At 39.5% G+C, this 16323-nt stretch overlaps 1 protein-coding gene across 1 annotated transcript; it reads right to left on the bottom strand.

Annotated features, from left to right (window-relative positions):
• Positions 1-804: 804 nt before the first annotated feature.
• On the bottom strand, positions 805-12143 carry ZRSR2 (zinc finger CCCH-type, RNA binding motif and serine/arginine rich 2). The gene is made up of 11 exons (XM_063126399.1): positions 12062-12143; positions 10498-10577; positions 9599-9695; positions 9017-9125; positions 7889-7975; positions 5356-5394; positions 4670-4785; positions 2835-3048; positions 2067-2122; positions 1724-1833; positions 805-1396 (listed from the first exon to the last, which is right to left on the bottom strand). Exons 1-11 carry the CDS (start codon positions 12115-12117, stop codon positions 948-950), a joined length of 1413 nt encoding a protein of 470 aa, XP_062982469.1. The 5' UTR covers positions 12118-12143; the 3' UTR covers positions 805-947.
• Between the last annotated feature and the right edge of the window lie 4180 nt (positions 12144-16323).

The following is a 16323-nucleotide window of genomic DNA, read 5'->3' as shown; positions in this document are numbered from 1 at the left end:
AAGCAACTTGAACAATCCTCCAGCAAATCATGGCACAATAAACATACAATTTGCCATTGTGCATTCTGCAACCATTTTGAATATTCAACTTCTGATTGGACATTGCTATGTGACATCTCAACCTGGACACTAGGTTAATCATGGGTTAAGCAACCTACACTTAACCTTTAAAGTAGTTAGGTTAACTAGAATATTCAACCCGCACTTCACCTACAGTGTATGGGGGAATGAATATTCAGAAAAGCTGCAGAATACACCCAGCACTTGGTATGGCAAATCGTGAGTTAGACTATGATTTGCTGCAGTTACAAACTACAATAAAATGGCATTTGCTTCTTGCTTCTATTACTCATTTAACAATATAGATATGCCCCAACGCAACAGTGCCCTCCAGATGTTCTGGAATACAACTCCATCCTGGAGAATCAGAGATTATGGGAGTTATAGTCTTAAACATTTGGAGGGCACCAGGCAGTTATTATTCCCTGACTTCTTTTAAGCTTTTTTGTAAAGGAAATACTTGCTTCTTTACATGTAGAATTTGCTAAATAGCACAAGAATGTGTATGCTATTATGAAAAGTTTACTTTGAATAAACTCCAAACACATATTAGATTAATTCACAAACTGAGTCTGAAGGAAAGTTACTTGAACTTCAGCTCAATTGTCTAACTGGTTATAGAACACTGTTTACATTAGAATAACTCAAGGATGTATAAAGAACACCAAGTTTCCATGATGCTACAGCAAGTAATTAGGCGGATTCTGTATCCTCATCTCCATGTGAAATAATTTATTTCAAAAATTAAGGCAGGCCAGTGCGCAACAACTTTATTTCTGGACCATAGTAGTACACCACAGGGTCTCTAGTATGCAACAGTTCCGGCAGAACTAGTTCATTTTGGGTTTTATACACAAGCTTCTGAAAGTCATTCTCCAACAATAAATTCAACTATTTCTTCCTCTGCTACTGGACCTCTTTCTGCCTCGGCTTCTTGACTGAGAGGAACTTCTGCTACGGCTACGTGTCAAGCTCCTGTTGCGACTCCGCCCTCTTTTCTTTTTACTGTGCGACCGTCGCCTTTCATGACTTCCTGACCTCTCAGGAAGATGCCTTTTCTTATGTTTGTGATGACTCTTTTTCCTCTCAGATTCTCCATTTCTTTTTTTGTAAGCATGATCTGGACTTGGGCTGCTTCTTCTCCTTGACCGGCTGTAATGTTCTTCATAGTAGCCCAATCTGTTTCTCCTTTCAGAGTTTTTACCTGCCTCTTTAGTCCATTCAGGGGAAATGTGAATATCTCTGTTGGCCTCCCAGAACTCATTGTTTGGATTTCTGAATACATGAAGAAAATTGCAATGCTTCCCTCTTGGACATTTTTGCCTTTCAAACAAGCCTGAAAAACAAATTTTGTGTTTTTTTTTTAAAAAAGGAAGGATTATCAAAATTTGAAGGCTGTTATAATTTTAAGTCTAGCTTATACAGTATAATCATAGATGTCTGAAAAAGCAAATCAAGCCTGGTTTTAATAACTCTTTCCAGATACCACATCAGTGAAAAGTAACGATTAGCTTGTAGTATTTAGGTAAGATAATTATAAGTTGTATTTTATCTTCTGAAAAGGTTCTGAATTCACTTTAAGGTTTTTTTTAATGTATACTGCAATATAGAAGACATATTTAGACTGAAAGATGTTAGCCGTTAGAGGGTTTCATTCACATACCACAAATCGCCGTTTTCCACCTTGTTACTGGGCAAAATTCACATTGAAGTTGCCGCCCTGCATACCATCGACCATTGAATAAAGCAAGAGCTTCCTGACATTCTTGTTCTCTTTAAAAATAAATTTTAGAATGTATTATTAGGAAAGTATAAACCCAATAAAATTGAAACATGAGATATCGCAGCAACATAGAGAATTTTCCAGCTTAACTGGGAAAGAATGATTCAACAAAAAGTATAATTAAAAAAACCTACAATCAATTAGCTTTACCACATAAACTTTCCTTATGACCTATCATTAAAGTTACCTGCAGATAACTTATAATTTGTTTTTAAATACTTACGACTGGTACTGAACATACACATTTCCTCGAAGGTGAGGTTCAAAGTTGCAGCTGACCTATGAAAAGTTAAATTAAAACTTAATTCTGGCAGGATCCAGAACAAACTTATTTAAGACAATATTTTTTAACTTTGGAAACAGCTCTTTTATATGGCTTTTAGGTGTAATCCTATACAAAATTACCTGGGACTTAACCCTATTTAACTCAATGGATCTTACTTCTGCATAGACACGCACAGGACTTGAGTGTTATATTTAACTACCACACAGGGTTATCTCCACTGTTCCATGAAAAGATGTACAAGATGCTTGTATGAATAAATTCACTACTGCATTCAGCTAAATCTTCCTGACAAACACTAGCTGGTACACTGCATGGCTAACACAAACATGTCTACCTTTCATGCAAAATTATGTACTGTCTGACTGGAATGCAGAAGATAAGTGAGGTATGCATATTTAACACTGGTTGTGAAACACCAACTCCATTTTCCAAAACAGCACTTGCATAATGCTCTAAGCACTACAATGGGACTATAAAATACAATATTAAACTAGCACCTCAAAGGAACTTTCCATCTACTATTATTGGTGTGGAATTGTTGGGCTGTTGCTGGAATGGGAGAGAGTAAGCTACTTTAGAGGCCTTTGTCCAAACTGGAATAAAAATGAGAAATGAATAATTCTGTTTACTGCCAGAAACATACACTTAAGGGTAAGTTTATCAAAATCAGCATTTATTGTTTTAAAAAGTGTTTTATATTCATACCTTGAACTGAATAACTTTTCCCACATTCTTAAATTCAGGAAGTACATCGTCATAGAAATCTAGGAACTGTTGATAGATTTCTTCTTCACTGTACTCCAGGCTTGCATCTGTATCATAATCATCTCTTTTACACTGTTCCATTCCAAAAGTAACAAACATACCCCTGATGAGGAGTGTCTGACTAGAGCTTGGATAATTATGCTTCCGAGAACATCTTAAAATTAAAGAGGAAAAGGCACGTCACTCTGTATGTGTTAAAGCTACTATCACGTATTACACACTTTACCATAAAATGAGCATCCCAGGGACCACAGGATGGCTAAGGAAACTCATCTGAAGTCAAAGATGGTGCTCCAACTTCAGAAAGGGGAGTCAGAGATCAACCCCTCACCTCCTTGCCAGCGTGGAAAAAACTGTACCAGCTGCTTCTCCAAGGAGGAAAGGGGACGCTCTGGGTGGGCAGGGAGAGAAGGAGACCGGGGAGGCCAGGATACGAGTTATCCTGAGTCTCTTCCAGTGTCTTTCCCTCCCCCTGAAGCTTCCTCACTAGATGGGCTGAAATGCCTATCTAGTGAAAATACAGGAGATTGGAGGAGGGGGAGGTGAAGATAATCTCTGCTTCTCCTGCTGCCCTGCCAGGGCGTAAGAATCTTGGAAACCCTTGAGTTCAGGTGGTTCTGACTGGCGAGGGCGCAGTCCATAGGATTGCACCCTATTTTTAAAAATAAATTTGTTATTTTAATAACAGTATTTATTGGCTACTTATAACAAAATTCTCAGGGCAAGTTGCAACAAGGTTTTGCAACAAGCATATATACAACTAAAAACAAGGCTTCAGTATTTTCATTTTTACATTTATTTCTTTTCTAAAGAATTCCCCGTCTATTTATGTGTGTAAGATAAACTAGCAATATTCTTAACATGTATGTACCCCACCACACACTTTAAGCAAAAAAAATACGGGTTCCCCCCCCCCCCAAGAATTTAATGTATTCTGGGTCCAATCTATTTCACAAAGTGTAACTCTCTGATTCATGACTTTTAGCAACCTTTCTGGAAGAGATAGGGAAGCAAAGATTGACAAACAAAACTATCTTGTAATTTTCTGGCACCTCAGTTGTGATCCACGCCTAGAGAATGAATAGGATCATATGTTGAATCTGGAAGAACTTCCCACAGGTCCAGTAAGCCAGCTGTGGTAGGGCTACTGGTTAACCTCTCTTCCGAGTGTGTGTTTTGGCTTACTAATGAAGTTGCCATGTTTGCTGAGGTATACTTTAGCCTGGTTAAAGTTCCCATTTGTCAAAAAACTAGGAATCATTCTAGCCCCTCTAATGCTGACTGTAGCATTCTCAGTCTCAGAACCCAAGTAAAACTAAAAACCCAAGCATCAACTCAAACTCTCCAGTTATTGAAATAGCTCCGATTCTGTACCATACAATAACTGTTCTCTAAATGATCATGGAAACAACAGTTTGGATCCTAAGTTTTTGCTCCATTCACAGAAGAAGCTTCCATTTACAGGAGTTTTGCACACCGAAGAGTCCTTCCTCAAGCAAACTCATCCATTCACACTGTGAAATCCTAGGGTGAAATACAACAGTATCTGGCCACCAGTAGAACAAACACCATTGGCAGAACATGTTGCCTCTCCCTACTGCTGCCTGACAGCTTTTGAGAGTTTAGAATCCCTCTGGAGCAGATTTGGAGAAGGAGAGGAAAGGAAAGCCCGCTTTCTGTCACCCGTCAAGCCAACGTATTTAATTAGTGATTTTAATCGGCACCAAAAAAGTCAAATGTCAGCTACTTTAAAGATGTAATTATAACAGAATTACCTGTCTCCAAACCTGCAAGCTCCAGTTTTAATATAGAATGGGCAATTTGCTCGATCCTTTTCTGTTCCTATATTCTCTGGGGGCTCAGGATTGTGCCAGGTAGTTCCATTTTCAAGCTGTTTAAAAACAAAACAAAACAAAATTGTACATATTAAATGAATCAGGACACTGTTTATTAATGAATTCTAGTACATAAATTTAAGCAATTTCTGTATGAAAATAGGAGCGATTACAATTATGACAATAGACGAGGGCAACAGAACTTAATTGCGTTTAATGAAGGAAATGTCATATTCAAGGTTGAAATATGGGAATCTAGACAAATGAGGATAGAAAAACATTTCTATCTCTTAATATATATGCAACTGTGTATTGAAATCTCTCCTCACATGTTTTTTCTACATGTGGTAGTCATCATACACACACACACACGTTTTTCATACTCAAATGTCTTTGGATCAGGATAGAAATTGACGTAACATCCTTTTTATTACATACCATGGCATGTTATTTTTCTTGCTCATTTCCCACAAGGTATAAGAAATCCTGTCATATCCTGCAAAGCATTTCAGCTAATATGTGCATTGTTACTGTTAAGGGTATTGCTATGTAATTAATAGGTAGCAGTGAGACACTGGCCAGAAGTCCATTTGTGTCAGTTCCATTTTAAATAGCTCTCAACATACCTGACTTTCAGCCTGGTCCAACATCTTCTGCACAGCCTCCTATAAATGGTGCAAACACAGGACTAGTGAAAACTTTGAATGCAGACACCATCTGGATTCTTTAGTTAAGATCATAATGTTCAGTTTTAAAGATCATATCCTCCAAGAGTGTTAACAGTTCTGTTAAATACTACTGAGAAAAAAGCACCCATGTAATTAGGAATTCCAGCACAATAATGTACAAGCATTTCAAGTTATATTTACAATAATTTCCCACCACACCACAATAGTTCCTTTTCCAAAAATGAAGATAGTCCAAAAAAGGAGCTTAAAGATGACGTTAAAGTAAAGGTAAAAGGACATTACCACATTTTCAGTATTGGCAAATCTCATCACAGCAGTATTTATTTATACACAGCATGTATTCTTTGGCATAGGAATATATGTCTGGAAGACCAGGTTTCTTAGTTTCTTAACAGCCATTCTCCTATTTGAATTGAATAGCCCAGATTCACCTTCCGATACTTATCACATTGGATTTCTCCTGTAGGATTTGATTCCAAAGACTCTCCTGTGAAAGAATATGCTTAGAACTTTGATTTAAAAACAGCTTCCTCAATGATGTCCAGAAAGTCAAGTATGCCCAGCTCCACCTGCTGCAACAATGCAGTGGCAGTGTTTGACTGAGTGAAACACAACATCAATGATCTCTGTGTAACAGAGTTCAGAGCTCCAAGGTGTATTAAAGCTGGGTACTAGTGTATCGAAACCGGATCAGTGCAAAGAAGGAGGCTCCCCAGGAGAGCAAGGGCAATTAAAGAGTTTCTTGTGTTCTACTCAAACTAGCTCTTCAGATACAATTTAGGATACACGAACATTCACTCAGATTAGTCATATCCTTTGCTGAACTTTCTGCACTTGCACTTGGTTCATTTTCAGCTTGTGCTTAGATCCAGTGCATTTATTTCCCCTTTGTTTTTGTACAGAGCGTCCCCCTTCTACTTCCTGTCCCCCTAAAAAGCCTTCCATTTCAGTCATATTTATTTAGATTGCCAGCTACACCCAAAACCAGAACAGACCTTGTGTTGTTGCAAGCTTCTGCATTAATTACAAACAAGATTTTGACATAGAAAAACAAGAAATAAAATCCCATCCAATATATGCTGAAATATGCATAATTTGTAAACTCCTTCCCATTGCCTTTTAAAAGTAAACGTTGATATTCTCTGTAAGGATTTGGCAAAAGTAGTCTGGGAAACATTAATTTAATTATTCCTCCCATCAAAGCTACTTGTAGCGGGATGATTTTTTTAACAGTATTCGAAAGGACAATTCTTTTCAACCTCATGTTTTCGCTGAGGAAGTTAAGAGTGAACAACTGACCACTGTTTAATGCCCTCCATATCCTCCTTTCAAAGAATCCTAGAAAAGTGCACTCACCCAGTGCTATCTAAATCCTACCCTAACTGTTAGATAACCAGAACGTGAGAATTTATCTTTGATAATGCTCTAGGCACACTGAATTAAGAGATTTTCATAGGGGGGAAAGAAGGTTAGGTCCCAACCACAAAATTTAGTAAGGGGCAAACCAGAAAGCTCATTATCTGTTCTCCACATGTTAAGCACGGTATTCAACAAATTAACCTGCAAAAAGCTGAGTATAACCAACTTAAGCTTTCTAATTTGTTCCTCCCCACACCCAACAAGCTATAGAAAAAGATACGTCTTGATGAATGAGTCAGGATAAAGATGAGCTGCAACATCTTTGAGTGGAAAAAATGGTTAAGGAATCGCAGCAGTATAATACCAGGTTAAGTTAAGAACTTGAAAAAAGTGATTGTACTAGACTTGCTACAGTTTCTTAAAGACTACATTAAAAACACGTAAGAATTCTTAGCTTGTGCCTACATCCTCCAAGCAAGCACCCTGTGTGTGAGGGCTGGTCCTAACCCCACCAGACCAACAGTCAAAAGCAGCTCTTCCACCTATCCGTTGCCTTACGGTTCCAGGAATGTAGACAAAAGCAGCCTGGTCGCAGTTATTGACCAAGAAACCAGCGGCTGCTGAGCGTTTGTGTGCTCTCCCTCTCTCTGGATAAAGGATATCGTAACTTCTAGCTGCCATGAGTGGGGAGGGGGCTGCAAGGGACACGAAACATTTGGAAACATTTACGGAATATTTCATGTGAAGTTCTATACCATTCTGTTTCCTGCCCCCTTTAAAGCAATAAAAACATTAAACATTTGCCAAAATGTCTTAAGGAGATGGCAGAATATTAATAAATAGTGCAATAATATTCTTAGATAAGCAATGTAAGCAGTTGCATACTACTGTATACTCTGAGGGGGTAAAACTGCATCGAGAGTGCAATCCTATACATATCTACTCAGAAGTCAGCCTCAGGTACCCATAGTACCAGGATCCAATTTACAATACGTTATGCAAAGTGACTGAAATGTTATTTCCAACACCAGGTGTCTCAACATTTTAAATGAGTACTATTATTACGGTGAGAGGATATGCACTGTGTTTATCCTCCTAGAGCAGGAATCACCTCTCTCTCTCTCTTCACTTGTTGTTTCCGGTCCTCCTCCTCTTGTTCTTTCTTTTGCTGTTCCTCCCATTCTTCTTTTATTTTTTGCTTTAACAAGAAAAAAAAAGGAACACAGACTGTTCATTCATCTAAAAGAGTTTTATTTAAAAGAGCAGTTTTATTTAAAACTAATGGTTAAAGGATTTTAATTAATTAGGTGTTTGCCCTTAAACCAATGAGTTAATTAAATGTAAATTAAATTGCCTTTTCCCAAAACCCCAAGAGGGTACCTTGTTGAGATAATGAAAAAAATTAACATAGCTTTTGTTACATGTGTGTTAACTTAAAATGTTTAGGAGACCATGTCTAATGTTCCCTTTTTCATTCCCTATTACAGTAACACACAACCAAGCTAACCAAAAGACTATTTTAACTTTGCCCTCACTGATAAAATTGGTCTCCCAAACTTTACAACACAATCCTGTGCCTCTCTACTCAGAAAAAAGTCCACTGAGTCCAATGGAACTTACTTCCAAGTAAGTATATTTAGACGGCAGGTGGGGTGGAGGTGGGAGTTCTGTTTGAAAAGCAACCGCCATCGCATACAAAGCAAACATCGTATCTATCTTGTTGCAGGCAGGCAGAGAGGGAGGGGGCCCTTTTTTCTTATTCCTCCAATTGTAGCAAGTGGGAGGCAATTAATTAGGCTAGTCTCACCTAGCACTGTGGGTGTGTCATGGAATCAAAGCGCTTTGGATGCGGTGTCTTAATGCCAGCCGCTGGCACATCCCATTTCCCCCTGCTCCATTAGCAAAACATCACAAGTGGAACATCTATGCTGGTGGACCTTTCCATTACCTTGCCAGCAGATTCCCAATAGCACAAGCGTCAATCTGCCAGCATATCCCTGCCTCCGCTGATGGAGCGGCACTTACATTGCTTCCTAAGCCCTTCTAATGAAGTTAGGATTGCTCCCAGACCCAATGAATCTACACATAGAGCTGACAGCCCTAACTACTATACATTAATGTCAAAATTAGTCAAAGGCAAAACTGAGTTTTTAGTTTTGTAAAGGCATCAGGATTTTTTTACATTCAGAATGTTAACTCTAAAAATCTTAGCACAATTGTGTCAAAACATATACTGCACCTCTTCCTCTTCTTGACGTTTTCTTGCTGCCTCTTCTTTTTCTTTCCTGATCTTGAAAGCTGCTTGAGCCCTTTCTTCTCTCAGCAACCACTCCTCATGAAGCCTTTGCCTGCAAACATGAGATTAATGCTGAACTACCACTGAATATCAAACTGTGACTAAATAGGTTTAACAATTATCTCTGCCATTCTATCTTTAAAAAATAATCATGTGGCTTACAAAATGTAGCTTAAAGGTGCAACAACTGAATCAGTAAGGTTGCAGTCCTATGCACATTTATCAGAAAGAAAGTCCCATTGAAATGAATGAGGCTTATTTCCGAGTACACAGTATACTCGGAATAAGCAATAAGGCAGAAGTACAGATGAACATTTAAAAATGAATATTAAAAGCCAACTTGGAGCCTAAAAGATATCAAATTAATCACCCAAGTGATATGAAAAATAGAAAATAACATTCAATGGCTACAATCCTAACCACACTTTCTTGGGAATAAGCCCCATTATAAACGGGTGGAACTTACTTCCAAGTAAGCATATAGAGGATTGGACTGTCAATTATAAACTAAAATTTATGTTTCACCTTTCTTCTTCAAGTTGTTTTTCTTCTTCTTCCAGCTCTTCTTCAGAAATCTGATTATCTTTTTCTTCAGAAACCTGTTCATCTTTATCTGCTTTCTCTGAAGAGGAAAAGGTTTACTTTTTTAAAGATATATAATCTTGATTGCTCACCCCAGGTACGAGGCAGACCATTGTATCCCACACTATTTGAACTTATTTTAAAGGTCTCAGAAAGTCATTAGTGTATGCCAAGAGCAGATGTTCTCAAGGTAACCAGTTCACGAAATACATTTCCCAAACCTTGATCAACTTTTTCACTAGAAAAAAAAAGTCATATCAAAACTATTCATGTTTTATAACAAGCGGGACATGCAACAAAATGTTGCAGCATGGGGTGCTCTTCTTTGCAGTTCCAGCCAGGTCCACTTTCAGGATATTCTGTTCCAGTCACCCTCCCCTGTTTTCTGTTTCCCCTCCCTTCTCAAAAGTCAGCATTCTATGGCCACTGAGCATGTTCAATCCTTTCTGGGTTGTTCGTTTTTTAAAATAATCTTCTAAAGTGTTCTGTACTTCGGCAAATCTTGGAGTTTCCCTAAGCCTGTTGATCCCTGTGCATGGACGATGCTGTTTTAGCTACATAAAGATCCATACTCAAGATAATGAATTTGCTATTGTTAATTTCATAAACCTATTTACTGCTTTGTAAAAATAAATAACTTTAAAGGGTTGTAATAATGTGATCTATGATTCCTAACACCTAAGATACTTATTACTTTTAAAGAAGATTTTTAAAACACATTTTCTAAATAGGAATAGCAACTGTCTTTTGATAACTGGAATAGAGCTCATGGAATAGAGTTCATGCTTTACAATAAAGAAGATTATCTGTATTTCTTTACGTACATCAACAAAAAAGATTACCTGAATCTCTCAGTCTTGCTAGTGCTTGTCTCTTTTTCTTCCGTTTCTCTTTCTTTAAAAGTGCTCTGAACTTTTTGTGGCTAAGGAAGGAAAGTTTCTCCTTTATTTTTTATAGTAACTGGTGAGCTAAAGAATTTCACAAATTTTAAGCACACAAACAATCACAACAGAGTTTTCTTACCAGCTTAAACTCCAATTCTACATCCATTTATGTGGGAGTAAGCCCCACTGAATTCAGAAGTAAATCTTTCCAAGTTTAATGGGGCTTACTCCCAGGTTAAGTGGGTACAGGATTGCAGCTTTGCATGCTAAGATCGAGCTATAGCCACTAAATTTAACTTGTTTTAATTATGTTATGAACTATAAAAACACCCCACAGGGAAAAAACACAGACCCACCTATAATTCCCATATGAATTATATATAAAAAGCAAGAATAGACAAAAGCTGAGTGCAAATATTCGCATCTAGTTTAAAAAAATAATCCAGTTTGTCAACATTTCCCCCCAAGCACTTGAGTAGGATTTTCCTCAGCTAAAACATATATGTACAATGACATTTATATAAGCACATCCAGGCCAATTATTATTACAATAGTTCTTCCTTTCTAGTTCTTGACCATAGTTTCTGCAAAGGAAACCACATTTTCAGGTAAGTAAAATGCAAGACATCATGTTTAAGGGCAACTTTTAGCATACAGATTTATCTCTTGTAACTTCTTGTGTCAGACCAGTGGCTTTTATCTAAAAAGGCTCAAGAATTCTGCAATTTCACCATGGAAGTTGTTACCATTTTACTGACGGTGAGACTAAGGGAACAATCCTTTACATGTTTAGACAGAGAAAAGGCCTACAAACCCCCAGCATGCACGAAGTACCCAAGCTGACTGGGGCACGCTGGGTGTAGGTCTTTTCTATGCATAAGATTGAGCCTTAACAGTACAATCCTACGCATGTTTAGACAGAAAAATGTCCTACGAGACTGGGAGTTGTAGGGGCTTTGTTTTCTGTCTAAACCTACATAGGATTGGCTTTCCTTCTTTTTCTGTCTTACTGCTCTGTCCCTCCCAACACTTTATCACAACTTACCTATTCATCTGTCTTTCCCCCTACATCACAAACTGTATCTGCCCGTTTCCTGGGTTGCCCTCTTTATTTCTCTCCACCTGCGTTGTTCAGCAGCCTAAAGTGTACTGAAGGGTATATTCTTCTCTGGGACCCCACCTGATGCATCCGTCACGTATACAGAACTAAACACGCGTTTCCTAGCAGCCCTTGCTCTCCCGTGCAGAAACCTCACCAATGTGATAAAGCGCAATCCGGCGTCCCACCACCGAATCCAGGCATTTCTTTGCTGCTGGTTGCTGGAGTCTCGAGCAGAGCCGTTTCTGTGTGGTGGGGAGAGCGCGCTCGTCCCGCACCGAAAGATCGACAACTGGGAACAGTAAGCCCAGGCGAACGAACGCCACCTCCTGACCCCCTCTTCAAAAACGAAGCAGGCGTCTCCCAACCAGTACACGGGAGCTGTGCCCTCAGCAGCCCCATGCACACAAACACCCTTCTTACCTGAGTTTTGCTGCCCCCTCTTCCACTAGCAGCGGCGGCGAGACGGGCGCCGCCATGTTAGACGGTTTCTAGGGTGGTCACGTGAGAGAAAGCCACCGGACGTGACGTAGAACACTTCCAGTGCGGGAAGGGTAAGGGGAGGTGGTGTTTCTTTACGGGAGGAGCCGAGCAAAGCGCGGCTAATGTGATGCTTTGAGTAAGAGAGGGGAACATAGAGGCGGAATCGTGAGACTCAGCATCTCCGTCTTCACTGACACTTCCGGTCTGCCTAAAATTGAACTGGCTTCCCCTGCAAAGTATAAAGCAGCTTCGCTATAGAGAGGAGAGCGACAGAGCGAGGACACAACCATCTAGACACAGATGTCTAGAGTTCGGACGACACAATAATCAACGGTCGTTTCCCATTCTGTTCCTATTACCACCCCCACCCCCCAGTTGATTCGCGTGTCGTCTGAACTCAGCCACAGAGTTATAATAAGTAGAGATGAATGTCCCTTAAATTTCCTGTTTCAGTAGACTTAAGGCGCAATCCTATGCATGTCTAGCCCGGGGAAGGGTGGAATCCTACAACTCCAAGCATGCCCCAGTTAGCATGGCTGCCTGACATATGCTGGGAGTTGTAGGCTTTTCTTTTTGGCTAAACATGCCTAGGAATACGCCCTTCTTTTATTTTTCTGCCCCAGAGGCGGAACTGAGATCAATTTACAGAAATCAATGGGGATATCAGAGATTCTAAAGGAGCTGTGTGAATGGACAGTGGGTGTCCCCACCAAAAGACAGCATTCCCTACTTGATGGAAGTCATATTTTCCTTCATGTGTGGGGAAAAATGCATTTGAAGTACTTAAAAGTTACTCATCTGCATCAGCGGCATAATAACAGTAGGCTACAGGGCAGTAGGCCCAATCCTCAGCCTAAAATGTTGAGATAGCAGTTGTATGTATGCTACTCACTCAGACCCCTACCCAACCTGTAGAGATTAAGAGCGTCATCACGCTGGGGAAATCACGTTTCCTCACCGTCACTTTTCCGCCCACCCATTTGTTCCTCATTACTTCCTCTTTTGAAACAGGAAGTAAACAACGTGCACGTGGCCTATTCAGTGGACCGTTTTGATTGTGCTGCTGCTTCTGCACACAGCAGGGGATAGCCGTAAGTTCCGTCTCAAAGAATAAGTCAGACTTACTGGGGTGTTCTTTTGTCTTGCCAAGAAGGCTAGAAGGAGCGGGAGGTGTGTGGGAGGCAGGCGACATTGTGAGAGGGACCCACGAATATCCATGAATGCCCAGTAACAAACATGCAATAAAATGCTCATCTGATGGAGCTTGTAATAATACAGGATTACACTACAGGGTTGCTGTAAACCAGAGATGGGGAACTGTGGCCCTCAAGATATTGGGCTGCTATTCACATTAGTCCCTTCTAACATGGCAAATAGCCAGGAATAGTGTGAATTATCCACAAACATCTGGAGGGCTACAGGTTCACCATCCTTTCTTTAAATCATGATTGCTTTCCTGTTTGAAACTGGCCGCAACTTTCTTTTCCCTGTCACCACCCGGTGTACTAGAAAGACTCAATAGGAAATATCAAACACATTACTGGAGAAGTCTTCCAAAACCTTTAGTCTCCTTTCCATGAGGGATTATTGACAAGAATACTTTTTTTTCTCAAGTGAAGTTAATTTTTAGTGCAAAACAGTAGTGATTAACTCCCCCAGAATTTGAAGCAGTTAATTTGTCAAACATCACAGCCAGGTTTAAATCAGAGTGTAGCTGTTAATTAACTTATATGTCAGTAAATTTTTGACAGTCTTGGGTCTTCCCACTCTAAAGAAATTTAAAGAAACATAGAGGAACATGTCAAATTGTCCTTGTCTGTCCCAAGAGGATTTTTTTCTTTTTAAAGAAATAAAAGATTAATAATAGAATGTATATCTCCACTTTATTTTGACAATATATCTCTAAACAAATATATTAAAAATATGCATGGCCCACTACAATTTAACTCCAAAAGAGGACAGTGATTAACATAATATTTGTGTATGCTAATAAATAGGTCTAAATGCAAATTTAGAAATAATTACTTTCATTTAAATAGAAATACAATACATTTCACCTCAGTGGGGAAGACAGCAACCTGTGTACCTGCACAGTCTGCTGTCCTAGTTCAAGGCCCTGTTCAACGTTTTTATGGTTCATTCTCTTTAATCTGGTTTTGGACTGGACAGCCCTTCAGATAGAGCTCTGACCTGAAGCTCTGGATGGGCTTCAGTATAGACGTTATTAAAACTTCTTGCATGTCTATATTGAGGCCAATATAGTCTTACTTTACAGTTCTGTTTTACCTGACTGCAGGGCTGTTCAAAGGGAAGCAAGTCTTCAATTTGCACCATGCCCCCACAAAGCAACCCTGCCTCAGCTCCTTTGTGTACCATTGGACCCTGACCTCACCCTGACAAATAATTACTTACCAGAGCCCCACACATGCATAGATCCTTATAGGGGGTAACAACAGGTGACCCAACATCACATCTGTCCCCAGGCTCTGTAAACCCTCTGGACATCCCCACCCACCTGAGCTAGGAGACAGAGCTAGCTTCTTCTTCCTTTCTCAGTACCCAGATCAATGAAATGTTTAGTTATTTAATAATAAAATGTCATTAAAACCTCAACTAAAACTTAAAAGTAGCAGAGATTAAAACAAAAATAAAAAAGGCACCCAACAGAATTTTTAAACACTTAACCAAAAACCTTCCTTAAAAAGAAAGAGGATAGGAGGGCTTCCCTTGAGAGTGTTACAGCTATTGAAAAAGCCTACTACTACTTGATCCCAGCTAGATGTATTTCAGGAGTTATTAGGATATGCAAGCGGGCTTCTGCTGATATGGTACCTCCTCTCATAGTTGCTGTGCAGGGGTGCACATATTCTCAAACACGGTCATAGGAATAAACAGGGACACTATGGTGTATTTAAATCACCTCTATTCTCAAACCCATCATTTCCTGAGCACCCCTCCCTCCTGACTGATCTGTTCTGCCTGCTGTAAATGTTATTCATTTACCCTGCAGTAGTCTCATGCACTAGCTTCTGAAGCAGGCTGGCTAGTAAATGGATTTCAACAGCCTTATTTCCCACCTCCCAAAAATGTATGAATGTTGAATAGAATGTTTAATCTCAGAATGGATCTAGTTGTGCTTATTATAGAACAGCTCCAACTCAAATGCAATTAGCAATATTTGCTATCTGGCTAGGAGGCTGTGACAGGCGGTTTGAAGGGAAATTATGGCATCTATACAATTTATCATGGAATGTGGCACATATATCAGTTGATTAAAAAAAAACCAACTTTTTTAGAGCTGGGTTCCGGAATGGAGCTTTCCTGCAATTATAAGCTACAAAGCCTGAAAACGCAAAGTTCAGCTAATCCTGAGATTAGCTGCTAGCCACAACATGTTTACTTTAACTTTCTGCAGGGAATAGGAGGTGTGGAAAAAAGTCAACGACTATGAATGTATGAAAGCTGTTGACATAGTTTGCGTTTCCCATGATTATTAGGTCAGCATGGTCTCTGTCTTAGTTTTGTGATGCTGACCAAGTTCGGTTAAAAATAAATGAATACTGCAAGGCATTGACAAAACAGTGGGAGTCCACAGAGACTATTTAACTAGGGTGACCATATAAAAAGGAGGACAGGGTTCCTGTATCTTTAAGAGTTGTATTGAAAAGGGAATTTCAGCAGATGTCATTTGTATATATAGAGAACCTGGTGAAATTCCCTCTTCATCACAACAGTAAAAGCTGCAGGTGCCCTGCCCTCTTTTAAATCTGGTCACTCTAGTATAGCTCCTGCAGCTTTAACTGGTGTGATGAAGAAGGAATTTCACCAGGTTCTCCATGTATTCAAATGACACCTGCTGAAATTCCCTTTTCTATGCAACAGTTAAAGATACAGGAGCCCTGTCCTCTTTTTCATATGGTCACCCTAATTAACACATGCAGTTCATCACTTGATGCTGAAGTGATGAACACACTGGAGAGACTTTGCACCACAAAACCAAACAACTGCTTCATGAAATGTTTGTTTACATTCCGCCATGTACTGCGGGTCATAATTTTAGTTGTGTAAATCAACGTTACGCAAACAGGATTCAGGTTTTGAATTTTAGGGTGACCATATGGAAAGGAGAACAGGGCTCCTGTATCTTTAACATTTGTATAGAAATGGGAATTTCAGCAGGTGTCATTTGTATGCATGCAGCA

Source organism: Elgaria multicarinata, chromosome 5 (genome assembly GCF_023053635.1).
Source record: "Elgaria multicarinata webbii isolate HBS135686 ecotype San Diego chromosome 5, rElgMul1.1.pri, whole genome shotgun sequence".
In the NCBI taxonomy this organism is placed as follows: Eukaryota; Metazoa; Chordata; class Lepidosauria; order Squamata; family Anguidae; genus Elgaria; species Elgaria multicarinata.
The sequence above is the reverse complement of the archived record's forward strand: the minus strand, read 5'-3'. Positions and strand labels throughout refer to the sequence as shown.